At 35.5% G+C, this 26,697-nt stretch overlaps 1 protein-coding gene across 5 annotated transcripts in view; it reads left to right on the forward strand.

Moving 5' to 3' along the window:
- Positions 1-26,697, forward strand: part of USP9X (ubiquitin specific peptidase 9 X-linked) — a 122,879-nt gene that overhangs the window by 56,929 nt on the left and 39,253 nt on the right. For 3 of the 5 annotated variants that reach the window (XM_020875430.2, XM_020875429.2, XM_020875432.2), the window contains exons 11-21: positions 941-1,045; positions 3,787-3,993; positions 5,326-5,462; positions 6,614-6,762; positions 13,207-13,294; positions 16,165-16,507; positions 18,852-18,947; positions 19,450-19,661; positions 21,219-21,459; positions 21,798-21,947; positions 22,756-22,876. In XM_020875430.2, coding sequence (XP_020731089.2) covers positions 941-1,045; positions 3,787-3,993; positions 5,326-5,462; positions 6,614-6,762; positions 13,207-13,294; positions 16,165-16,507; positions 18,852-18,947; positions 19,450-19,661; positions 21,219-21,459; positions 21,798-21,947; positions 22,756-22,876 — 1,849 coding nt within the window. The remainder of the gene's footprint in view (positions 1-940; positions 1,046-3,786; positions 3,994-5,325; positions 5,463-6,613; positions 6,763-13,206; positions 13,295-16,164; positions 16,508-18,851; positions 18,948-19,449; positions 19,662-21,218; positions 21,460-21,797; positions 21,948-22,755; positions 22,877-26,697) is intronic. The other 2 variants (XM_020875431.2, XM_020875433.2) reach the window with 1 other exon arrangement.

Below are 26,697 nucleotides of genomic sequence, written 5' to 3' on the forward strand. Positions count from 1 at the left end.
GTCCATCATCTACTGTATATATTTGGTAAAAGTCAGCAGTTTGTAGGTTTTAAATAAGAGACAAAGTAAAATAATGAGAAATGTCTATTGAAAGAGTATAAGACATCTATAATTGATATCTTCATATACTTAAAGAACTCTAGTGTCAGGAGAGTTAAATCACTAAATTATTTATAAAAACCTGTAATAATCCAAAGAATTAATAGTTTTTAGAACGGTAAGTAGTCTTTGGTTTCAGAGATAGAAACTGATTCCTATGATTATCTTAATGACAAGTTTTCTGTTCATTGGAGCACTTGAGAATTATTCATGAGTTCTGTACTACAAAGCTTTGTTTATTGAGTTTGTTGTTGTTGTTTAGTCGCTCACTTGTGTCCGACTCTTTTGTGACCCCATGGACTGTAGCCCACCAGGCTCCTCTTTGCATGGGATTTCCCAGGCAAGAATACTACAGTGGGTTGCCATTTCCTTCTCCAGGGCATCTTCCCAACACAGGGATTGAACTCACATCTACTGCATTACAGGCTGATTCTTTACCACTGAGCCTACCAGGGAAGCCCTTATTTAGTCTTCACAAACTGAGAAAATGTTCAGTTTTGTCTTTGGTTCCAGTTTTGAAACAATACCACTGGTGTGCCTTATTATTTTCCTATTTGCATTGTGAAAATTAGCATGTTAAATTCAATAAACTGTACTAAAAGTTAACATGAGTTCCCAAAGTCTACATTAACCATCTACATTTAACCATCAAGAAATCAAGCTGTCAGGTTTTAGATGGCTGTTCTAAAGCATTTAAAATGTTAGGAATTTTCTTAGGTTACACAGTTAGATGGAGATGGGAACACTTGATTGATTAATTAATAGTGTTCATAGACAGCATATGCTATTTATTGCTGTTGAGATTTTAGTGTGCTCTGATTTTGTTTGTTTTTTTCCATAGGCAGGGAAGCATGAAGCCATTGTGAAGAATGTACACGATCTACTGGCAAAGTTGGCATGGGATTTTTCTCCTGAGCAACTTGATCATCTTTTTGATTGCTTTAAGGTAATAGTTAACATAGTTTAGTAGTACAGTTTTATTTTTAATAGAATTAGTTCATTAGATCTATGAATGATTCTTACCCAGTAAATACTTAAATAGAAATCATTAAATGATTTCTGGTGTAACAGAATTGACCATTGTTTTCTTTTTCAGTGAGCACTTTTTATAATAATAGCCCTTATAAATAAAGAACCTTTTTTTTTTTTCCTTCTTGTTTTTTAAACTCAGGTGGTCAATTTGGATTCCTTTCCCCTAGCAGTTTGTGTTTTTATTATAGGTTCTGTAGGACTGAAGGGAAAGATAAGTGATTACAATGAAACATCGTCAACAGCACGGACTACCTGCTGTGGATAGTCCTGGTAGTCTAGGGTGATATGCACAGGCAAGCTGGAAATGTAATTCATGGCCTTTGTGGACTTGTAGTTCATAAGGTGTAGCCCAAGAGCTCCTATGGGCATATCTGCATTAGTGCCTTCCTGCACTTTTTAAGGCCATATTGTGTAGTGGTCTCTCCAGTTACTAGTATTGGGTTTGTAAAAGCCAAGTGATGACTGAATTTGTGGATTAAGAAGACAAGACGCCATGGCAGTGTTCACAAAGGGGTATTCTGTTAATAACTGGTGTAAGATCATGAAGGTATCTTGTTAAAAATAAGTTATACTGACTGCTGATGGGAACATAAGTTCTTGCAACCCCTTAGGAAAATAGTTTGATGTTTCTGGCAAAGTGTTAAGATTTTCATGACAGTCAGTTTGACTTCTGAATATATACTCTAGAGGAACTGATGCATATGTGCACCAGTATACACATTCAACTTACCTGGTCTACTTTTTCATTGTTTGAATTCTAATTAAGTCTATGTTCTTTAAAGTGCTTATACCAGTTTACAGTCCCATCAAGATTTTCACATCCTTGCCAGCGCTTGTTTTTGTCAGAATTAGGGATTTTTGATAGTCTGCTTGGTATGAAGTGTTACCTCATTGTGGTATTGGTTTTTATATCCTTGATCACTAATGAAGTTAAACTTCTTTTCATATGTTTCTATTCTTCGTGTGTGAGTGTGTATGTGAGAGAGAGAGAGAAGCCTATTCAAGTCTTTTGCCTCATTTTTCCCTTTTGAGTTATTTATACTTTCCTTTATTGATTCATAGAAATTCTTGACACATTTTGAATGCTAGTCTTTTATCAGTTCAAGTGTTGTAAATTGTGGTTTTTTTTTTTTTTTAACTATATGGTGGCTTTGGATGAACAAATGTTCCTAATCAATTTCTCCTTTTCATATTTAATGATTTTAGTATACATCTGTTTGAGATGGGTACATGAAGAAAAAACTTTGCAGTGTCATTATCATACCTAAAAACTAATGCTTCCTTAATTGTCACATAGTGATAAAACTTCCAGTTGTCTCAGATTATACTTTGTTTGAAGTTTGTTTGAATTAGGCTCCATAGTTTGTAATCGGTTGCAAATGTTTTTTAAGGCTCTTTGAAGCTGTAGTTTCCCCCATTGTCTTTTGTTTTTCCTTGTAAATTATCTGTTGAAACTGGATTGATTATTGATTGTGAAAAGTATGAAACAAAGGCTTTTTCATTGTTCTTTTGCTAATATATATCGTAGATGGTGATGTGCTCTTCCTTTAGGAGGCACATTATGCTTGCTAGTCGCTTTAAAATATTCTTATTTGTAATATAATCTAATATTTCAGTCATATTCTTAGCAGCTTTCTGATATTCCTTTCATAATTTTAAGGGGTTTGGAGGAATTGGAAGTATGCATTCCAGTTGACTTCAAGATATCCTGTATTTACCACATTGTTAATGTCTGCATAATAATTCCATTGAAAGAGTCCTCTGTAATCACTTAATCATCCTGCTATTTGCCATTTGGTTGCTTTCAGTTTATTTTCCAATAAACAACCAGTTACCAACTTTATACATACACGTTTCCTCATGTTGTTTAGCAATGTCCCTGGCTTCTACCCACTACATGCCACTAGTGCATACACACAGACACAGACACACACACACCATTATATAAATTGGGTGTTTAGGGAGGGTGTTTTGGTTGTTTTGTTTTGTTTCGTTTCTATTTTAGAATTTTTAAACGAGTGGCCTATCATCTACTAAATTGAAATAGCATTGTATCATGCCTGTAAGTTAGAAACTACTTCTTAGATATTAACAGAGTTTGTTATAGACTTTTTTTTTAATGTGTGCAATGCACATTGCTTTTTCATTTATTATGAATATTTTTGTATATCAAGTTGTCTTTAACATCTTTTAATATAATTTTAAAGGTACAAATGACAGACTGAGTCTAAGGCACTAGTTTTCAGCAGGAGGCTCTTGTGCTTCCCAGAGTTACTTGGCAATACCTGGAGATATTTTTGGCTGTTACAGATAAAAGGAGGAGTTGGTACTGACTTCTAGTGGGGTAGAGGCCAGGGGTGCTGTTAAACTTTCTATAGTGCACAGGACAGCCCCCCACAACAGTTTTCCTAGTCCAAAATGTTGGTAATACCAAGACTGAGAAACCCCGATCTATGGTATTTAACTGTAAATGGAGATTTATTTTTATTTTTCTTGGAGTTTAAATCTATCGTATCTTACTGCTCAAATACCACTTGAATAATTCTGTGCTCAGCTGTGTTGTTTTTCTGATGAATATTGTTTATCTGGTGACACTTTTAAGCAGTGATGAATAAATAGGTGGTGGTGCCATATCGTTTACCATTTATTTTCTAGGCCAGTTGGACAAATGCGAGTAAAAAGCAGCGAGAAAAGCTACTTGAGCTGATACGTCGTCTCGCAGAAGATGACAAAGACGGTGTGATGGCACACAAGGTGTTGAACCTCCTCTGGAATCTGGCCCATAGTGACGACGTGCCTGTAGACATCATGGACCTGGCCCTCAGCGCCCACATAAAAATACTGGATTACAGCTGCTCCCAGGTGAGGCTGTGCTGGCTTGCTCACTTTTGGTGACCTTCCTCTTTCATGATGAGGATGGCTTTTAGGTAGAGAATAGTTCTAGGTTTTTCTGACATCATTTTTGAAGTGATCTTTAAGAATTGACATACATGGTTCACTGCCTTCCTCTGTCTCTTATGTCTTAAATTTTCTGCATCATCTGAAAACATTTTAGTCTTCTTGGTAGAAAGACAGTATAAGTAAGTTACAAAGTTGTGGTAATGTCAGATGCATGGTGCTAAATACCAGTTTCAAGTAGATCATACGATACTAAAGCTAATTATGGATTTCCGAGGTAAGAGAAGTTGGGTTTTCTTTGCTTCTTAGGGAAGTTAAGAAAAATTAATAGAATTTCCTAAACACTGAAACATTTAGTGCCTTCCCTGTAAGCAAGTTATACAACTTGCCTGCATTCTAACTTGTAGCATGTGTATCTTTTAATTCATGGTAAAATGAATATTGCTGAAAAACTAATTTCCTGCTTGTTAAAACTTTTTGCTACACTGATGAACTGAAATTTAGATAAAAACCAATAAGTTCAAGCAGGTGTAGGTGTTTTTTTTCCTATACTTGAGATAGTTCATTAAGTATTTGGTATATCAAATAATAAGTACCTCAAGTTTGAATTATTTCATTAAATACACAAACACAAAATAAAAGTAATCCGAACTTAAATTTTTAGGTACACAAACCTGCATTTCTGATTACTATGGACTCAGGGAAGGAGTAAAGTAAACAAAGTATGAAAAGTAAAAATATTTGAAATTTTGATTTTATAACATTAATTTTTAATTGCTTATCACTGTTTCTCTCCTTGTGGGTATGTGGAGATGTCCTTATTTTTATTTTTGGTGAATTTTTTTCACTCAGTTGCTGTACCATTGTTTCCTTGGTAAAATACAAATTTTCTGTGTTCTTTCTATGCTAAAAACAAACCCATACAGAGTCGCAATCGGAGTTACATGTTCTTGCTGGATTTTTATTATATGGTAGAATCTCTTAAAGCATTGGGTAAAGCTTAAATGCCTACCTCCTGGCAACTTTTAAAATCAAACTTTCTGTCAGTGTGCTTAATACCTTTCAGTAGATATATATGAATCCATGTCATGTTGAGTTTTTATAATAGTATTTAGGAGTTTTGGTAGTATATGTGGAATAAAAGCATATTTAAAGCAGCTTTTTTTATCATTAAATTCTTTACTGCAACGATGCTGGTATTACAAGAAGAGCTCTGTTTGGTAATTCTCAAACTATTTTGGAGGTAGAATTCTTCTGAGTATTGACCTATATAAAACACTGAAATTGTTTCTTAAGGACCGTGACACACAGAAGATACAGTGGATAGATCGCTTTATAGAAGAGCTTCGCACAAATGACAAATGGGTAATTCCCGCACTGAAACAAATTAGAGAAATTTGTAGTTTGTTTGGTGAAGCACCTCAGAATTTGAGGTAAGACTTATCAGAAAATTTCAATATTTTTAATTACATATTTTACTGAAAAGAAACATTGTTTGGTGAAAGCAGGTTTTAAAAAGAAAACTAGAGTAGGATGACAGGAAGCTTACACACTAAATTCAAAAAGAGGATTCCTTTATCACATCTACCTCTTTGATTTTATTGATGAAGAAGACAGAATTTAGTGATAAGTATCAGAATAGAGGTGATAATATTGCCTTCATGTTATCTGTTCCAGCTCATGTAACCAGAAAGTTCAAGAACAAATTATTTCAGTAACTAAAGTTTGGCATGTAAGATATTTAAAGTTGGCTATTTAACAGAAATTTAGCTAAAAAAAAATCAGAAAAGGTATTTTCAAACTATACCTTGTCATCTTTCATCATTTAAACATACGTGCAATCTAATATTTGAAATTAACTTTAAAAATTAGCTATTTAAAAAACCAGTAGATTTATTTTACTGTGAAGGCTTAACGTAGTATGACATTTCAAAGTCACTAAAACATTAACTATTTCAGAGTAAACCGATCATGGGAAGGTAACATCTGTAAGAAAAATGAACGGATTAGCGTAGATACTGGTGGAAAGGGAAACAAAGCAGGAGGGAGAAAATGGAATGAGGAACGACATTAATAGATAGAAAACACGCCGCTGAAAGTATGTTGGCGTATTTGCTAGAAATAAGAGAGAATTCTGTACTTTGGCTAATAAAATTTTAATGAAAGCCCTTTCTTTGATTAAATCCTCCACTACAATTACAACATAAATCTTCATGGTGCTAATGTTACAAGAAATGTTTCTGTTTTATAACTCTGATAATAATCATGTAAACTTAGAAGCACCTTGGTACTACTATATATAGTATAGAAGAAGACATCCGTCATTGATTTTTCCCATGGTGTGAATTGGAAAATATTAATGCGTAGTTTTTCTATAAAGTAAGAATAATGGAATTAATGTCTTATTTTTGAGGCATTGATTATTTTCTTTTAAATCGCTTAATATTATCATTAAAGTAAATGGTCAAGTTAATTCTGTTACGAAGGAAACCATTTTAAGTTTTTAAATTAGGAGCTAAGAATTTAGAATTGTATAAACTCTTTTGATTACAGCAGAGTTTAATTGCCTAATTATATTGTTAAGTTCTTCTCGTTTCAGTCAAACTCAGCGAAGTCCCCATGTATTCTATCGCCATGACTTAATCAATCAACTTCAGCACAATCATGCCCTAGTTACTTTGGTAGCAGAAAACCTTGCAACTTACATGGAAAGCATGAGGCTATATGCTAGAGGTATGTATTGTAATCTAACATGAGCTATGGGAAATCACAGCAGTTTCCCTTCCCAGTTTTTTTAAATCAGTTACCATAGAAGTGACAACAGATATATTTTTTAAAATGCAAGGTTTTATAACTTGTGATCCTTTATGAGCTTGTGATCTTCTTTTACTTCTTATCTTACACACCCTAAACTCCAGGCCAGCAGTTCAAGGCTCTTTACTAAGTGCTTGCCTTTCTTACTCTCCTTCTTAAATTGATTTCTTTTTCTTCTCTGCCTGGGAGCTCTGCCTGCCTATACTACAATTGGTTGTTACCTTTCTAGGTATGTACCTGACTCACTTCCATCCTTTGTTTCCTTCCTACCACCACCGTTATCTTTTTAAGAAAACTTTTGTCAAAGTCTGTTCTTGCAAATACCATAGTTCTTTTGTAATCTTAAGTCTGTGTTTCATAAGTTCTTCAGACTTTATGAATTGAAAGTTTATGAGATCCGAAAAAAAAAAAAAGAAAGTTTATGAGATCCGAGACTACTAGAGTCCACATATTTACATTGGATTTCAAAGTGTGAATTTGTTTTAACATGTTCTGGTAGAGATATCTGTGGCGTCAACAGTCAGTTTTTAAGCACCTGCCATATATGGAGCTCTGTTTCAGTGTGTTTTTGCCCTCTGACAATTGTGTCTGAGTGTGTGTGCTAGAGTGCAGATGGGTTGTTGGTACATATTCCTCTGTCTTACACCAAATTCATAGACTCCATAATAAACCCCCAAACTTTCTCGTAGGTTGAAGTTGGTCCCCATAGGCACAGAAAGAAAACTTTATATTACCAGAGAGATAGAATTAACAAAATGGATATTGAACATACCACTCCTTTTAACACGTTAGAGTCTGCAGAAGCCAATATATGTACTAAAAATGAGGATATTTTTCATACCTCATTATTTGAAGATTTAGACTGTTGGCATTGTTGGATAAAATTCCAACGAAGGCTCTTACACATTAAGGATATTTTTCCTTAACACTTCAGGTACATACATACATTCCCATATAAAATTCAGATAAACATAATTGAAAAATGAAGCAGCTCTCAGATACCTGAGCTGATTTTGTTGACTGTCTTCCATTTACCACTCTGAGCATAAGGAATCTAAGCATCAGGCAACTGATAGGCACCAGGCAGTGATGTTTTATCATTTCATTCCTTAGTTCCTTCTAAGTAGCATGCTAGAATAATCATGGCAGTATATGAATGCAGCCAACATTTGGGACATGTTTGCATATGTCAAACAAAATCTGAGAGAGGTATAAGCTTAGTTTAATGTAATTGATTCTTCAGTATGATGTCACCTCCTCTTTTTGGTTTAATGCCTTCAACAGAGGCTAATACAGGCCTTCCCACAATGAAGCCTTAATATAAATCACATGATTCCATTACTAATTTTTACATACTTTATTTGCATATGGTATTTCATTTAATTTCATTGGCACAGGTTGAGACTTCTGTAAAGGCTATCAGGAGATGATGCACATGCAATTCAGCCTCACTCGAATTTTCTGCTCCTTTGTAGTCAAATTCTACATGAGTCTTTGCTTCATCTCAGTTGCATGGACTTAACATCTTCAGGCTTCAGTTTCCCCTTCTTATATTATCTGTATCTTCATAAAGTAAGAGCTGTGAATCTGCACAGATTGCCTGGATTTGAAACATGGCCTAATGTGTTAGGTGTATGACCTTGAACAAGTTATATATGCTAGAATAATGCCTGGCACATAGTAAGCCCTTGAATTTTTGTTGCTATGTTCCCCTGAGTTTATTGGAACCATACCTTGTTTGTCCTAACCTTTGATATACCTTTTCTTCCTATATTATAGTACTCTTCTGATTAATACTGATCAGTCTCCAGCTAGTAAAATTCTCCTATTAAAACAGGCTTTTCACAGCATTTAGAAATTGGTGGTTGATGATACCATCAGTCACTAATTTCCAAGTCTGTAATTCTAAAATAAATTTCTTTTAGCCTCTACATAATAAAAGTGTTGCATGGATCCCATTAGATATGAGACATTATTCAGTAGGATAATATCAGGCTTCTAGTTTACTGATATTCTTAGTTTCTGATAAGTATTCCACCAATATTAAGTATTTGTCCTGCCCATGTTTCATCTCTACTAGTATCTTAAGCTATGGGGAGTAAAAAACCCTACTTCCTCAATAGTACAGTCAACTGATTCTACCTCCTGTTTTAGCATTATTTATAACTAAAATTATCTTCAGTATTTACTCATGTTCTTATTCTTACTGTCTTGGTGCTTACCAAGTTATTCTTTAAAAGTTTTTCATGTACATATACAACACAATATAAAACCATCTTTCAGTTTTTACTTAAGTTTTACCTTATTGGTAGGATAGACTGTACTGACTTGAACACTTGTAAAGGTTTTATTTACCTTTTTTCCTTGGTTTCTGGATAGAGTTGGAGGACTTGTCTTTACTGTAGATCACAGTTTTGCATTCTGTCTTCTCAGGGCTGCCACTTTCAGTTACGTCCTCATAGACGAGGAAACCCCACTAAAATTAACAACTGAGTTATCAGAACATTGAAGGCAATAGGACCACCTATTCAAAGTGCCAGGGGCGAGGGAGGGACCTGACAACTAAGAACCTTAATTCAGCAAAACTGTCTTTCAAAAATGAAAAGTAAAGACATTCTCAAACAGTGGGATAATTTGTTGTTAGCCAACTTGCCTGAGAAGAAATACTAAAGGAAGTAATTAGACTGAAAGCAAGTGACAGCAGACAGTAATTCAGAGCCACCCAAAAACATCAGAATGTATATTCTCACATATACACAGGATTCTGCAGGACAGACCATACTCTAGGCCATAAGCAAGCCTTACTAACCTTAAAAGTGTTGAAATTATACAAAGTAGGGTCTTTTTTGGTCCACAGTGAAATTAAATTATAAATTAAAAAGTAAATCTGGGAATTTCACAAGTGTGTCAAAAGAATGCATTCATTACTAACCTAGTGGGTCAAAGATGAAATGACAAGTGAAATGAGAATATGCTGAAATGAATGGGAAAAAAACGTGAAATATAAAAACTAGTGGAATGTTCCTAAATCAATGCTTAGAGGAAATTTATACTGCTGAGTTCTTACATTAAAGAAGAAAGATAGCAAATCAGTAACATTTCACCTTCAAAAAGTGGGAGAGAGAAAACTAACCTGAAAACAGAAAGAAATTAATAAAGATTAGAGTGGCGATAAGTGAAATAGAGAAGAGAAAAATCAATTAGCGTTCTTCAAAAAGATCAGCAAAATTCACAAACCTCTAGGCTCAGTTGGGAAAGTAAAAAAGAAGATATCACTGCTAACCTTACGAAAATAAGAAAAATAAGAGAATGCCAAATTACTGAAATTGACTCAAGAAGCAAATGAAAATCTGAATAGGTGTATAACATGTAAAAGGATTGAATTAGTAATCAAAAAACTTCCCACAAAGAAAAGCCCAGAACCAGGTGGCTTCATTAGTGAATTTACTGGGTATTTAAAGAAGAATTAACACTAGAATTAAACCAATTCTTTCAAAAAGATAGAGGAACTGGGGCTTCCCTGGTGGTCCAGTGGTTAAGAATCCATCTTGCAGTGCTCTTAGATCCCACATGCCTCAGAGCAGCTAAGCCCCCAGGCCACGACTATAGAGTCCATGCTCTGCAATGAAAGATCTAACATAACAACGAAGATCCTGTATGCCACAAGTAAGACCCAACACAGCCAAAGAAATAAAACAAAGAGGAGCACTTCCAGGCTCATTCTATGAAGCCACTGTTACTCTGATACCAAAATAATACAAAGACTTGTGAATATAGTTAAAAGTTCTCAAAAAACAAGCAAACAGAACCTTAACAACGTATAAGAAAGATAATCAGTGTGTCCCTGGAATACAATGTTGATTTGACACTCCAAAGTCATTTGTTAATAGAATAAAGGGCCAAAACTATGAGGTTATCTCAGTAGATGCAGAAAAAGCATTTGACAAAGTCCAACACCTTTCATTTATAAAAACATTCAGCAGACCTGGACTAGAAGGAAATTTCCTCAACCTGCTAAAGCACATCTCAAAAAAGCTACAGCTAGCATCATACTTAACAGTGAAAGGCTGACTACTTCCCTCTCGGGAACAGGAATGAGACAAGGATTTCCACTCTAGTCACTTCTGTTTAACATTCTCCTGGAGATGCTAGTGAAATTAACTAGACATGAAAAAGAAAAAGCATCCATATTGGAAAAGAAACAGTGTCTCTAATCTTAGATAACACATATGCAAAAAATTCTAAAGAATCTGCTAAAATCTGTTAAAATTAATAATAAATGAGTTCCCATAGATTGCAGGGATTAAATAAGATCAGTATACAAAAGTTGTATTTCTATACACTGGCAATGAACATTCTGAAAATGAAATCAAAATAGTTCCATTTACAATAGATAAAGTACAGTTGGCTTTTGAAAATCTCATTTGAACTGTGAAAGTCCAGTTATACATGAATATTTTTCAGTAGTAAACACTACAGTACTGAATGGTCCATGGTTGGTTTAATCTGTGTATGCAGAGAAACTGCGATTGCAGTTTGCTGAATTTGTTATACTTGGCTTTACCCCTGTGGTGTTCAAGGCTCAGCTGAAACAAAACAACATACAAATAAATCTTTGTGGTCTTGAGTTAGGCAAAGGAAAATTGTAAGGATAAAAAACAGTGATTGGACTATATCATACATTTAACTGCTACAGTTTACAGTAAAATGACAACCTGAGAAAGGGAGAAAATATCTGCAAACCATATATCTCACAAGGGACTAGTATCTTACAACCCAGCAATTAAGACATAACCCATCAGGAGCCAATAGAGAATAGGAACAACGAAGAGCTTCCCGAGTTAAAGGGTCAGTGAAAGATGGCGGCCACCGAAGGGGGTTGGTGCTTGTGCGAGTTGAGGTTGAAAATTTATCATTAGTACGATAGCATCCTCAATAGCAGTGTATATGTATTCTCTCCAGAATTCAGGCTTTTTAATTCATTATTCTTCCCTGGGCTAATTGCATGTGGAACTTTATGTGTGTGTTTACTTACTGTCCTTTGGGGAGTCCGAGTGCTGCTACAGAGAAAAAGTCTGTGTCATCTAGCAAAACTGGGAAAAATCAAACGGTGATTGCGTTTTTCATCCATACTGCAATGCTGGTGGAGGAAGGGAGAGAATGTTACGGTGTGCCTTAAGGGCTCTGCAGGAAAAGTAGGTATCCCGAAGCAGTTTATGTTGTTTATGCTGGCAATACCGATGTCAGTGGCCAACAGATACTAGAAGGCACTTTCAGAAGATTTAACATCAGGTTAACTTGCCCAGTGAAGTTTGTTTTCTTGAGGAAGCGCTGCCTTGTGGAAGATTGACTGTATCCTCATTTCACACTGCTGGGCCAAAGCCTGGGATCCATTTTTATGGGCTAGGAAGCTCTGTTGTAGTGTGTTCCCGATGTTTACATTGATGCAATGAGCCAAGCTTTCAGGCTACCTCTGTTTTAAGTATCTAGGTGGTTGCCGAGTTGGAAGCTATATTCATTACCCCACCATCAGCACTGGCATGCTCTCTGTAATCAGAATGTGGGACTTAACAACACAGCCTTCATTACCAGGAATCCTTTTCTCAGCGGTGTTTTAGGACTGGAGGTGCTTTTAAAGATTTTTTTTTTTTTTTTTTGCTCTTCCATTGCAAACACCAAGGCTCTTCCCCCCCCCCCCCCCGTATGATATATTCAAATGAAAGTAAAATTAAACAGTTTACTGAGTTTTTTTTTTTAAGTTTTTTTGTTTAAGAATTTCCCATTTAAGCTAGACCTTGTGACCAGTACCTACTCATACTCATGATAGAAGGGTAGGTTTTCTTAAATTAATCTAAGACTTTCATAACAACATGCTAATGATAATTACGGTATGATAACTTCATTATATAGAGAAGCATCTTGTGTCACTCTAATGTCCAGATGGAAGTTAGTAATATAATTTTTTATAACTATATTTTTTTTTCCATGAAGACATTTCATTATAACAGGAAATTAGAGAAAAAAGTTTGTCTTGGTGGTCAGTTCATAGACCATTCAGGTCAGTCTTACGCTATAATCAGACATTACTTCATTATGTATGAAAATTGGACAGAGGGTTGTATGAAGAATTATTTTTGACGACACATTTAACAGACCTTTTTTTTTTTTTGGTTAGAAGAAAAGGGAAGATTATTCTGGTTGGGAAAAAAGGAGATGGATAGAAACTATGACTAATAAGTAAATTTCAAGTTGCCTTTAGTGATAAAGAATTAACGATCTTTTAACTGACTTGTTTTCCTTTGATTAAGTCAACAATGATATGGGTAGCCATGTGTGTAATGCACAATTTTTCTTAATTTGCAGACCATGAAGACTATGACCCACAAACTGTGAGGCTTGGAAGTAGATACAGTCATGTTCAAGAAGTTCAAGAACGGCTTAACTTCCTTAGGTTTGTTTTAAACAATTAGTGTTGCTCTCTAAGACACAGATAAAGAATGTCAAGTTGATATGCTCTATGGCTAGGTCTTTGTCAGGTGACTCTTGTCACCTTTGATTTTTCCAATCTGGAAATCCTTACGTGAAAGTCACAGGACATTTCCCTGAGTGTTTATGATTAAATATTTTTAAATTATTGACTGGGTTTAACTTTTCTTCTTTGCAGTATTGGAAAAGAACATATTTAAACCTTTTGTATAGACTTCTGGTCTTCATATGTGTTTATATTGAGAATATATTTAGTTTTTAAAGAACAAATTTCCATATTTGACACAGCCAGCTGGAGAACCATATTAAGGAAATGGGGACAAAAGTCAGTTTGACCAGTACCCTAAAAGAGTGGTTTGAGTTCTCTGGTGCTTTGTTTATCCTAACAATGGCTGACAAAGGCAGTCTGAAATCATGTGTTAATAACATTCTGTTGGGGATGGAGAAAAGAGATTTATTCCCATAGTGAGTGAGTGAGGGCGTGAAAAGTCGCTCAGTTGTGTCCGACTCTTTGCGACTCCATGGGAATAGTCTATAGAATTCTCCAGGCCATAATGCTGGAGTGCTGCTTCCTTCTCCAGGGGATCTTCCCAACCCAGGGATTGAATCCAGGTCTTCCACATTGCAGGCAGATGCTTTACCAGCTGAGCCACCAGGGAAGCCCCTTATTCCTGTAAGCCAAAGCTAAATGTAGTCCAGGGCTTGATATACTCAGTGATTAGCTTTTAATGATTATACACTTATATATTTAAAATTGTTAAAAAATTTTGATGATGAGAGGTTTCTTGCAATTCAGAAACCCCACCATGTATTTTCAGATCATAAGCACGCTAAGGGAAATGCCCAAATGATCAGTGCTTCAGAAAATCTATTGCATGTATTATTTTGATACACTGGGGAATTTTCTCCTGGACTGCATTAATTATAGGCTTATGTTTATTGAATTATGTGCTTACTTGGAAATATTTGCATAAGTAGTTACATTAAGATTTTAACGAGGGTAAAGTCTAGACACCAGAGTTTAAGAAATTGGCCTTTGTTTAAAGCAAAATGGTTCTGTGAGTTGTAGGGGGGTGGGGGGGTGGGTGTGGGTGTGGTTTTTCAACCATCTGAATGAAAGGACCTTCCTCCCCAGATTGAGAATCATCGCCATAGTTAAGTCATTGTTATTGATTGGTGTGTGTTGTATCCTTTAGATTGCCTAGAACAGAAGAGTGATTATAAGCTCTTTTGCTAAATTAAAGTTTGGGATCAGAGAACCTGTTTTAGTCCCTGCTCTATAATACTTATCTGTATGACCTACATCAGTTCTCTGAAGGCGCAGGAACTGAACTTTACTCACTTTACATTTATTTATTTTTTTTCACTTTACATTTAAACCTCATAGCACAGGGAGACAGGTATTATCCCCATTTGATTAATATGGAAACTGAGATTCACATGGCTTAAAGCTATGTTTGGAATCACACAGCCGCGGTATATAGTTAGTTACACTACTCAACTAGGTGTATCCGACTTCAGTCTTTGCTCTTTATATTAGACAAGTGATTTTTCAAACCTACTTTGGAGCCTTAGGGCTTCTGAGGAGCTTCCTCCAAGATTTCTGGACAAGCAGTAGAAGTTTTATCTCCCTTTCTCACTTTCCTCCTTCCCAACAGTTGGAGCAGCTCTTTTATTTTTTATACAGTGCCCTTCCAAATGGAATTTTTGCTTAAAGAAAGCAAAAAAAAAGAGAAGACACACACACACACAACCCAAAAATGAAAACAGTTGTATTTTATCACATTGGACCTCAGTTTCCTATCTGTAAATTATAGACAGGGTGACAGGGTTAAGTAGGACAGGTGCTAGAAAGCCCTCTTTAAGGTCAGCAATCTTATGAAAATACCAAAGACACTAGAATTAATAACTCAAAATGCTTTGAAATGAAAAGGGAACCTTAAATACATTCACCCTACTCTGTAATTGGGTAAAGAGATACCATTAGATTAGCTAAAAACTGTGTTAAGTTTTTCAGAATAAAATGAGATATTCATTCTGTCATTCAGAGTTCCGGCAGACAGGGTGGGTGGATGAATGCTAAAAGAAAAAGAAAGCTAACTGAGGAAACTAGGTGAAACAGAGTTCACCTTTATTGTCTTTAACTAAACCTATAGTCCTCAAACTAGAAAGACCCCTGAGAATGCCATTGAATAATTGATAAGCATCCTGTTGAATTTTTACATTAAAAAGTTTAAGACATATGTAGGTTACTCAGTTCAATGTGGCCAAGTGCTGAGTGATGACTGTTAGATCATCAGCAGATGTTAAAATTTAAGGAATTTTAACTCTTCAGTGTTATGATTTATCTGTGAAAGTCACAGAATACCTCTTTGTCCAGTGATACCATATAAGCAGAATGCTAAAACTCAGATAACCTGTTAAATATACTTTCAAAATTGGCTGGTTTCAGAGATCAAATCAGGGAACAAATCTTTTTTTTTCTCCCACTGTATATCCTTTTGTTTTTATTGAAATATAGTTTATTTACAGTGTTTTCAGGTGTACAGAGAACAAAGGTTGTTTTTTTTTTTCCTAGTTTAGGTCCAATGATGTAGCAGAGTTCTTGGCACGTTGTAAATGCTTAATATGTGCTTGCTGAATGAATACCTAGTATTTTTTAGTAATAGATAAAAATTAAATGAATTATTTTAAGATGCTGATAAGAACTGACATCCTTTTACCTGTAGTTAAAATATAGTTGTGATAAGTGGGTTATTTCCCATATATACAAATAGATTGCCTTTCAGAATAAAAAATTATGTAGATCTAATTGCTAATTTTATGTTTTTCAAGATTTTTATTAAAGGATGGCCAGCTGTGGCTATGCGCTCCTCAGGCAAAACAAATATGGAAATGCTTAGCAGAGAATGCAGTTTACCTTTGTGATCGCGAAGCCTGTTTTAAGTGGTATTCCAAGTTGATGGGGGATGAACCAGACTTGGATCCTGATATTAATAAGGACTTCTTTGAAAGCAATGTGCTTCAGCTTGATCCATCCTTATTGACTGAAAATGGGATGAAATGTTTTGAACGATTCTTCAAAGCTGTGAATTGTCGGGAAGGAAAACTGGTAGCCAAAAGGAGAGCATATATGATGGATGATTTGGAGCTAATTGGACTAGACTACCTTTGGAGGGTAAGTGAGAAGTAGGAACTCGATGAACAGTGTATGTGATACAGTTTTTTCAAATAGATAAGAAATCACAATTTTATGTATAAATTACATGTATATATGCTGCTCTGATGCTTGTCCTAGGAGCTAGTGATAGTTCATCTTTATCTTACTATATCATTTGTCATTGGACTTTTTCATATCACTCTCCCTCCACCTCCCTGTCCTGCCACTGATATTCCTTTTCTCTTGGTTTAGAATCTGTCTGCCCCCGATGCGTTTAGAAGTAAGTGCACTAACCATAGAAATCTCTCATGCCTCTCCATGAAAGTTATTTTCTTCCCTTTCTTAATTTAATGTAGACCTCTGTTTCTTTTCAGTATTAATTTTAGCTTATTATGCACTTAATGCTAATATAGAAGACAGAAAAGAAGACTTTATTTAGAGAGGCTTATGGATGTATACTTTATCAGCACTATTTTAACTTGCAATATTATATATATTTTTTAGTAGAGTTATAATTGACATACAACACCATATTAGTTACAGGTGTACAACATAATGATTTGATGTGTACATATTACAGAATGATCACAATCTATTGTCATGAGTTTTTTTTTTTTTTCTCATAGTGAGAACTTTTAAGATTTACTTGGGACTTCCCTGGTGGTCCAGTGGCTAGAGCTCTGCTTTCACTGCCAGGGCCTGGATTCAGACCCTGGGCAGGGAACTAAGATCCCACAAGCTGTGTGGCGTGGTCAAAAAGAAAAATTTATTGCCTTAGCATTCACTCTTTCAAATATACAGTACAGTATTATTAAATATAGCACCATGCTATATGTTACTTTGAGCCTCTTCACTCATTTGGCAAACACCAATCTATTCTGTGTATCTATGAGTTCAATTTTTTGTTTGTGTTTCTTTGATTTTTATTTATTTTTTGTTTCTTTGATTTTTTGATTCCATATGTAAGTGAGATCATACAGTATTTCTCTCTCTGACTTACCTCACTTAGCATAATGCCCTCAGGTTCCATCCATTTTGTAGTTATTAATTACTCGTCCCATCTTTAAATATCTTTAAAAATCTGACCTGTTTGCAGCAGTTTATATTGTTTTCTGGATGTGAAATGTGTTTCTGCAAACCATAGACTAAGTTGTTTATTTTAGTATTTGATTATTCACACTTTAAGTGGTTTTCATTTTTAAACAGCAGAAACCATTTTTAAAAATCAAAGTTTACATAACACTTCAAAATGTAAAACTAGTTGAAGTGAGAAAAGAAAGCCTGGTTGTTTTTTTCTTGTGACTCAGTCTCCCTGTGCTTTACTCCCTTCCCCTTCCCCTGCCTATTACATGGTTCATCCCTAACATTCTTCATCACTCGTAGAGTTCTATACATTGTTTGAAAACCACTGATACGATTAGATGATAAAGATCTATAGTAATGGGGTGGGTAGCCTTTTATGCTAAGCTGTATTTCATGTAATCTTGATTTCCTTTAACTAATTTAAATTCCTTCTTTAATATCTCACTACTTGGTTGTTATTGTTTAGTCACTGAGTCGTGTCCAACTCTTTTGCGACCCCATGGACCATAGCCCTCTAGACTCCTCTGTCCGTGGGATTTCCCAGGCAAGAATACTGGAGTGGGTTAGCATTTCCTTCTCCAGGGGATCTTCCTGACCCAGGGATCCAACTTGCATCTCCTGCACTGGCAGGCGGGGCTTCCCTGGTGGCTCACCTGCCAATGCAGGAGACCCCAGTTCAATTCCTGGGTCAGGAAGATCCCCTGGAGAAAGGGATAGGCTACCCACTCCAGTATTCTTGGGCTGCCCTGGTGTCTCAGATGGTAAAGAATCTGCCTACAATGCGGGAGACTTGGGTTCGATCCCTGCATTGGGAAGATCCACTGGAGAAGGGCATGGCAACCCTCTCCAGTATTCTTGCCTGGAAAATCCCTATGGACAGAGGAGCCTGGTGAGCTACAGCCCATAGGGTCACAGAGTCGGACACAACTGAGCAACTAATCGGACACAACTGAGCAACTAAACACAGCACCAGGGAAGCCCACTGCTTGGTTACCAAGGTGTTGAATTGCAGGAGTAAATGATACTAATGACAGCATATTTTATTCTTAGTGAAATGTGTCTTCCTTTCTTAACTTGATTTATACAAATACTTGAGTTTTGCTTTTGTTACAGTTTTGGTCTGTTCTCTCACTTTAATTTTATTTGATTATTACAAATCGATATTCCTTTTTAAATTATTGAATGCTGTATTAAAAATACTGAAGGTATGGTTTGAATGGAAATGGCCAACTAAAATATTTCTTGAAAGATACTTACACTTGAATCTTTTTGAATCTAGGTGGTGATTCAGAGTAATGATGATATTGCCAGCAGAGCTATAGATCTCCTTAAAGAGATATACACAAACCTTGGTCCAAGGCTACAGGTCAATCAGGTGAGGATTAACATGTATTAAAGTTTTCACAAGTTTGAATTCTGATTGAAGAACTCTTAACCTTAGCTTTCTTTGACAAAACATAATGAGTGTTTGTTGTTTTTATTTTATTGAAGTAGAGTTACTTTACAATGTTTTGTTAATTTCTGCTGTGCAGCAAAGTGACTCAGTTATACATATATACAATATGTCTTTTTCATATTCTTTTCCATTATGGTTTATCACAGGATATTGAATATATTTCCCTGTGCTATGCAGTAGGACCTTGTTGTTTATCCATTCCATATATAATAGTTTACGTCTTTAATCCCAATCCTTCCCTCCCCTAACCTCTCCCCCTCTTGGCAACCACAAGTCTATTTTCAAAGATAGTGTGTTTTATTATATGTATAACCTCTTGTTAAATATGATTATGGTTAAATGAGATCTACCTTTAACTTAATTATTCCCATCTTTAATTATAGAAAACTTGAACTGTCTTTATTTGGCCCATTATTTGTAGGTGGTTATCCATGAAGACTTCATTCAGTCTTGCTTTGATCGTTTGAAAGCCTCCTATGACACTTTATGTGTTTTGGATGGTGACAAAGACAGTATTAATTGTGCAAGACAGGAAGCTGTTCGAATGGTTCGAGTATTAACTGTATTAAGGGAATACATAAATGAATGTGACAGTGATTATCATGAGGAAAGAACAATTCTACCTATGTCAAGGTTTGTAACTGATCTACTGTGCTGCTCCTTAATTATTTGACAGTCTCCTAGCCATTGGATTCTAAAAAGTGATGTACAGGAAGAAGGAGAGGAAATTTTTCATTTTTGAAAATGTTTAGCATCTTCCTTAAGAACAGTGTTTGTATCTTACAGAATCTTTTTTTAATAGTAGACCATTTTTGTTTTGTTTTCTGGATCTGTTTTTTGTTGGTTTTTGTTTAGGGCATTCAAATTAAGTCTGGTTTCTTTTTATTCTGTGGGGGGAGGGTTGTTTGGTGTTTTGTTTTTGTTTTTGCCATTGACTTTATTGGTCATTAAATGTTGCCAGGGATATTTTGCAGTTGAGGTATTTTGACACCATTCATTTCCACTTTTGAAAATAATAATACAGTCTGATTGCAGAGTTAATTAGAAAGAACTCTTAAAATAGGCTGCTTTGACAGATAGCCAATATAGTAAGAAATATTTTCAAATGATTACTAACATTTCTTTTTTCACCCAATTTTATTGAGATATAATAACTGGAAGTTTATACCTTTTAATCACCTTTATTCAATTCCTCACTCCCTGTCCTTCCCCCTGCCTGATGATCATAAGTCTGATCTCTTTTTCTATGAGTTTATTTGATCTTGAGGTATAATTGACCTACAGTACTATGTTAATTCCTGGTATACAACATAGTGGTTGAATATTTCATTACAGAGCGATCACCATGATAAGCCTAGTTACTACCTGTCCTGTGACTCTTTTATTTTGTAACTGGGAATTTATGCCTGTTAAAATTCCCCTTACCTAATTCACTCATCTTTGGGTCTATTAATATTTCTCTTAAGATTTTACCATTTAGTAGTTTCAAATAATATGTATAATTTAGAAATATTTATCGAATATGAGCCATTAGTATTTAAGAGTTCTGTTTTTGACCATGAAATTATTTAAATTGCTCCTTGAATATGTTTATTTTTTTGCTTCTTACCTGCAGAAGATAATATGCCAACATAAATATCATTGAGGGGATGAGTTTTGATCGGCTTTTATAGCATAAAAATTAGTGAAATGTTACTCATGTCTCTGTTATAATGTCTTGTAACTAGATACCTACAAACTAGGTACAAGAGTAACAACTATGATTTTTGTGTTTTGAAGATTACTTATAATATTTGTAGTTGAAAGGAGCAGTAAATACTTGTTTTAAGATCCTAAAAATCTGGGCTTCCCTGGTGGCTCAGATGGTAAAGAATCCTCCTGCAACGTGGGAGACCTGGGTTCAGTCCCTGGGTTGGGAAGATCCCCTGGAGGAGGGCATGGCAGCCCACTGGAGTATTCTTTCCTGGAGAATCCCCATGGACAGAGGAGCCTGGCACGTTACAGTCCATAGTGTTGCAAAGAGTCGGACATGACTAAGCAACTAAGCACAGCACACAAAAATAATATGTCTTTAACTCATTTTCTCTTGTTTAGTAAGAAAATGTTCCATTTTAAATTCCTAACTTTATTTTCTTAGCAAGAAATTTGAAAGCCTGCTGAATACGATGTTTTCCCTTTTTATTTCCCCAGAGCTTTCCGTGGTAAACATCTCTCTTTTATAGTTCGATTTCCAAACCAAGGCAGACAGGTTGATGATTTGGATATATGGTCTCATACGAATGATACTGTTGGTTCAGTACGACGATGTATTCTCAATCGTATTAAAGCCAATGTAGCTCATACAAAAATTGAGCTCTTTGTGGGTGGTGAACTGATAGATCCTGCAGATGATAGAAAGTTGATCGGACAATTAAACTTAAAAGATAAGTCGGTAAGTATAATTACCAAATTTTTCAAGAAAATCAAGCCTGGGACTCTCAGTTTAGTAGTTAGCATTTTAATCAATAAATGTTGATGGAGCATCCATTATATGTGTGACTGTATTAGGTGTTTGAATTACTATAACACTGAGACAGGCATATTGGTACCTACAATATAGCAGAGGAAAAGATTTCTAAAAACAAAACTGTTTAAGTGATTAGGTTAGACAATAGTTATAATCTATATTTCTAAAAAGATAGTGTGTCGTTTTTTGTTTTGATTGGTGTATCACTACTGTTTTGTGTATTTTTCCTTGTCTTTGATACTAACTTAGTATATCATTTTTAGCTAATTACAGCCAAACTTACACAGATCAGTTCCAATATGCCTTCAAGCCCTGATAGCTCTTCTGATTCCTCAACTGGGTCTCCTGGAAACCATGGTAATCATTACAGTGATGGTCCCAATCCAGAAGTGGAAAGCTGTTTGCCTGGGGTGGTGAGTAGATAGTTTTGAACTACTGTATGCAAGGCATTATGCTGGATTATTTAAGAAGAACGTGTATAGAATAGTGTTTTGGTTTTTTTTTTGAGCTTACAATTTATTGTGGCAATAAATATCAACTGTACAGTTAATCATCAACTTTCAAATGGATCCCCTTGAAAGGTGATTGTAACTTGGTTGAAATTTTAAAAACCACATTTTGTATAGATGGAGTGTCATTATATTTACATAAAACTAGCCTGTTATACAACTTAATTATAACTTGTAAGTTCACTGAGAAAAATAGCACTGTATTTTGTATTTGTGTCACAAAAAATGAATTCTTCAGAACTGTTTCTGTAGGAAAATACCCGCAGTCTTTCTCAGATCGCCAGTAATGTATTTTTGTTTCTAAAGTAACTTCTCCCTCGCTTACCTCCCCACAAAAATTTTAATGGCTACAATAATACCAGCCACTCTAGTGTCAGAAGAGTTGGCTCTCTCTATCAGTTGGATTAGGAATTTAACTGTTGGTGGGGCATGGCAGCTGTTTGTTTATACAGAATCTGACTTGTATGAATAATGGGAATAGTTTAACAAAATAGTAAAAAAGCTGTCGGACACAAAGTACTAAAGGTGGCTTTTATAATATATTCAGTCTACACTATGAAGGATTTCTAAAGGTGAGAAGATGGTGTAGGCCGACCATTTCAGGATAGAAATGACAGAAGCAACAGTATGGAGATTAGCAAACATTTATTTGGGGACTTCCTTTGTGGAGGTGTAATTTACAGATAAACATTTCGTGTATTTTGTATTCTAGATAATGTCACTGAATCCCAGATACATCTCTTTCCTTTGGCAAGTTGCAGACTTGGGTAGCAGCTTAAATATGCCACCTCTTAGAGATGGAGCAAGAGTACTTATGAAACTTATGCCACCAGGTAAGACTTTCCTTCTTAAATAATTATAGTGTTGATAAAGTACATGTTGGACAGGAATGGGTTTATTAGCAAATTCTGTTCCTCGATGGAAGATAATGGGAGTTGGCAAACTATAGCTCACTGGCCAAATCCAGTCCACAGCCTGCTTTTTGAACAGTCCAAGAGTTAAGGATGGTTTTTACATTTTCTAATGCTATAGAAAAAAATCAAAAAGAATATTTTGTGACTTATGAAAATTATATTGACATTTCAATTTTTATATCCATAAACAAAGTTTTATTGGTGTATAAGCTATGCTCATTCATGTACATGCTGTCTGTAACTGCTTTTGTCATAGCATAGCAGCAGTTATGGGAGAAACCATATGGCCTGCAAAGCCTTAAATATTTACTATCTGGCCCTTTATAGAAAACATTTTCTGACCCTTGGACTGTGTTTTGGATCATGGTCTATAGCATTGTTTCTGTTTTATTTCTGGGAAACATCCATTTTCAATTTGTTAGCTTTTATTATCTATGTTTGTATTATCAGTAAATAATACCCTCATACAACTGTCAGTTTTACATACCTACTGGTTTTCCGTTGTGTAAATGTAAACTTACTTCCACATTCTTCCAATTTTTTCTTTTTCCTTTTTTTGTCTGCACCACATGGCATTCAGGATCTTAGTTCCCTGATCTAACCTAAGCCCCCTGCAGTGAAAGGGCAGAGTCTTGACCACTGGCCCTGTAGGGAAGTCCCTCCTCCAATATTTTCTTAAAATCATATTCAGCATTTGCTTGTTCAAGAGTGTGTGAAAAATAGTTTGCTAGATTAATGGCAGCTTTTTGGGGAGGGGGGGCTTAATAATTTTCCCTTTTCATTTTCTTGATTTTCTATACACCTATCACTAATTCTTCCCACGTATTCTCTAATAATCTCTCGAAATAGTTTTCCATTATCATGGGTATTATATAATATGTCGGCTCCACTGTTCTGGAATTTTTCTTCTGCCTCCTCTCATCTGGTTGCTGTTTGTTATGCAGTTACCATTTTGGGACTTCTTTCTTCAGCCTTCCTATGGTAGATTTCTGTTCATCAGCTCCTATGTCTTGAACCTTTTTTGAGGGACTCTGTTATCATGCTGATAACCTTCGTGCATTTATTTCAGAAGGGGTACATGGGAGGTGGTTTGGTTTGTTTGTTTGTTTCCAAAATAATACTAATCTGAATATATAACATTCACATTTGATTAGTAGTTCGGCTTTGTGGTGGCATCCTTAACTTTTTCTAGCTCTTCTGTTAACTTTTTGACCCCAGGTATTCTAGTGTTAATATTTTAAGACCTTCCTCCAAGGAATCCTTTCCATAGGATTTTGTTTTTCATGAACACATTTCAGTGTTTGTGCTCTAATAGATGTTTTCGTCTAAAACCTAACATTCTACAAAGTTATGAGCTGAAAATAAGAGTTGGTGGAAAGAATTGAACCAGATCATTCAATTCTGTACAACTTTTTAAAAAATGTTTAAAAAAACTTTTTGGAAACATTTACTACCTTATAGAAAAGTTGCAAGTACAATTCAAGAACTCCAAGAACGATAAAGTAGAGCCTTGCTTCTCCCCTGTAAATTAACGTGTGATCACTATTTACTCATAGATTCTTATTTTATCCGTTGGGTTATAGCCATTACGTTGTTGCTGAGTCGTCTCCGACTCTCTCTGACCCCATGGACTGCAGGCGCTCCAGGCTTCCCTGTCCTCCACTGTCGCCTAGAGTTTGCTCAAGTTCATGTCCATTGAGTCGGTGATGCTATCTAACCACCTTATCCATTATAGCCGTTACAATCATTATTTATTTTGACGCTCAGTTGTCCCAGTTATGGTCAGTGGATGTACTCACTATGTTTCTTATATGAACCCAATACTTTTTTAGATGTAGTTTAGATACAGTTTTATCATCTTTCAAGTACTTTTTACTTTCTGGCACAAGATATGTAAAGTTCATGTAGCGCTTTCTCTATTCCAGCCCTAGAAACAGGCATTTCTCCTTTTAGCAAGGGGGAGGGTACTCTGGTAGAAACCAGAATCCAACAGCTAAATTGTGCTCGTTACTACTGTGGTGTTCTTGTCACCTAGGCCTTTTCTTTGAACTGAGGAAGTAATACACACTTAAACACACACACATTTATATCAGAAAACAAACATGGACACATACTGACTAATCCTGCTTCTTAGTTTTTCTGCATTCCATATCTGTCTCTATTCTCTGTTATTGAGACATCTGCTTCTCAGCTTTATCACTCTATTAGGGAGGGAAATAGAGTAGAAAGTGGCTTCTTTTGCAGACTTCAATCACTCTGTTTTTAAAGTCTTTAATTCATCTGTATCTGCTCAAGTATGTTTTGCTTTCATATACTTAACTTTCCTAGAATTTGGTGGGGTGCTGATTTATAGGTACCCTTTTTCTTTCTCCCCGAAAAGCACTTCTTGGGTTCAGCTAAGCCAGCTATTAATATCTTCCGTCCCCTCTACACCTTCAATAATTAGCCGACATCTCTAATGTTCTTTCCACTCCTTTCAGTGTCTCTATTCTTTTTGAGTTTATGCATTTTAGTTTATTCTCATTTTAGTGAAGTTTATTGCTGATAAATGCAGTTCAGTAATTGGCCTACATAATTTTTAAAACTGTCTTTGTGTTTCCGTTATCTTCTCTAACGGAAGAAGATACTTTCTCTACTTCTCTAAGTAGACACCATGTTGACCTTTCTCACCCTATCTCATTTCTTGAGTCATATGGTATAGAATCAATTCAGATGTTAATTAGATTCTTAAATAAAGCTTTTCTTAATGACTTGATTTAATTTGGTCTTTATCCATTGTATTGCTTAGAATTTATTTTATTTACCTAGTATTCGAATAAGAGTTGTTGCTTTATGTATGCAAATTCATCTTTAACATTTGAAAAGGCCATCTCATAATCTCTGATCTTGTGATTGGAGCATACTGCCACCAGATGGTGAGAGGGAGCTCTTGCCAGGCAGCTCAAACAGAAAACTTAAGAGGGTGCTTTTATCATATTTTATATAATCCAAGTATCATACCTAAATTTGAAATAGCCAGCTTTGAAAATGCCAGTAATGGTTGTACGACAGTAGACAAATCATAGGCTTTGGACTCAAATGAACTTGAGTTCAGATCCTGCTTCTTCAAGTTGCTATTCCATGGCCTTAGACATAAGTTTTCTTAGTTTTTCAGAGCTTCCTTATCTATAAAACTGGACCAATAATAACTCTTTCATAGAATTGTATGGAGTAAATGGGATCATATATGGAAAACCCTAGCCTGGTGACTGGTGTTTAATCAGTATTCAACAAGTGTCAGCCTGGTCTCTGTCACTGCGGTTGTTACTCACATGGGCTGCGCACCAACACATTCTTCAAGAAAGGAGGCAGGAGCTCAAAGAAGAGGAAGTAGTTATAAATTCTGTTTCTAACATTTGAGGAGTCGTTTAGTGCTTGTGTACACTTGCACATATTTTAAAAGGAGGAACAAAACCAAGGTGGAATTAGAAGCTTTTTCCTAGTAATTGACTTCTGTTTATTCTGAATCTTTGCCTAAACTCAAGTGCCTCCATTATAATTTGCTGTTAAACCTTAGAACTTACACTGTCCTCTGTAGGTAAACTCCTCAAGAGTTCTTGTGACCCTTTAAGCACATCAGGAAACCAGGTTCTTGCCTGATACAGAGAAGTTAAAATGTATGTTGCTTTACCAGCAGAGGAGTTGCTTTTCCTCTTCAGAGCTTTCTTCACACTTGTTAAGTTACTTAACCTCACAACATT

The sequence above is a fragment of the Odocoileus virginianus genome, chromosome X (assembly GCF_023699985.2).
Source record: "Odocoileus virginianus isolate 20LAN1187 ecotype Illinois chromosome X, Ovbor_1.2, whole genome shotgun sequence".
NCBI classification, from domain to species: Eukaryota; Metazoa; Chordata; class Mammalia; order Artiodactyla; family Cervidae; genus Odocoileus; species Odocoileus virginianus.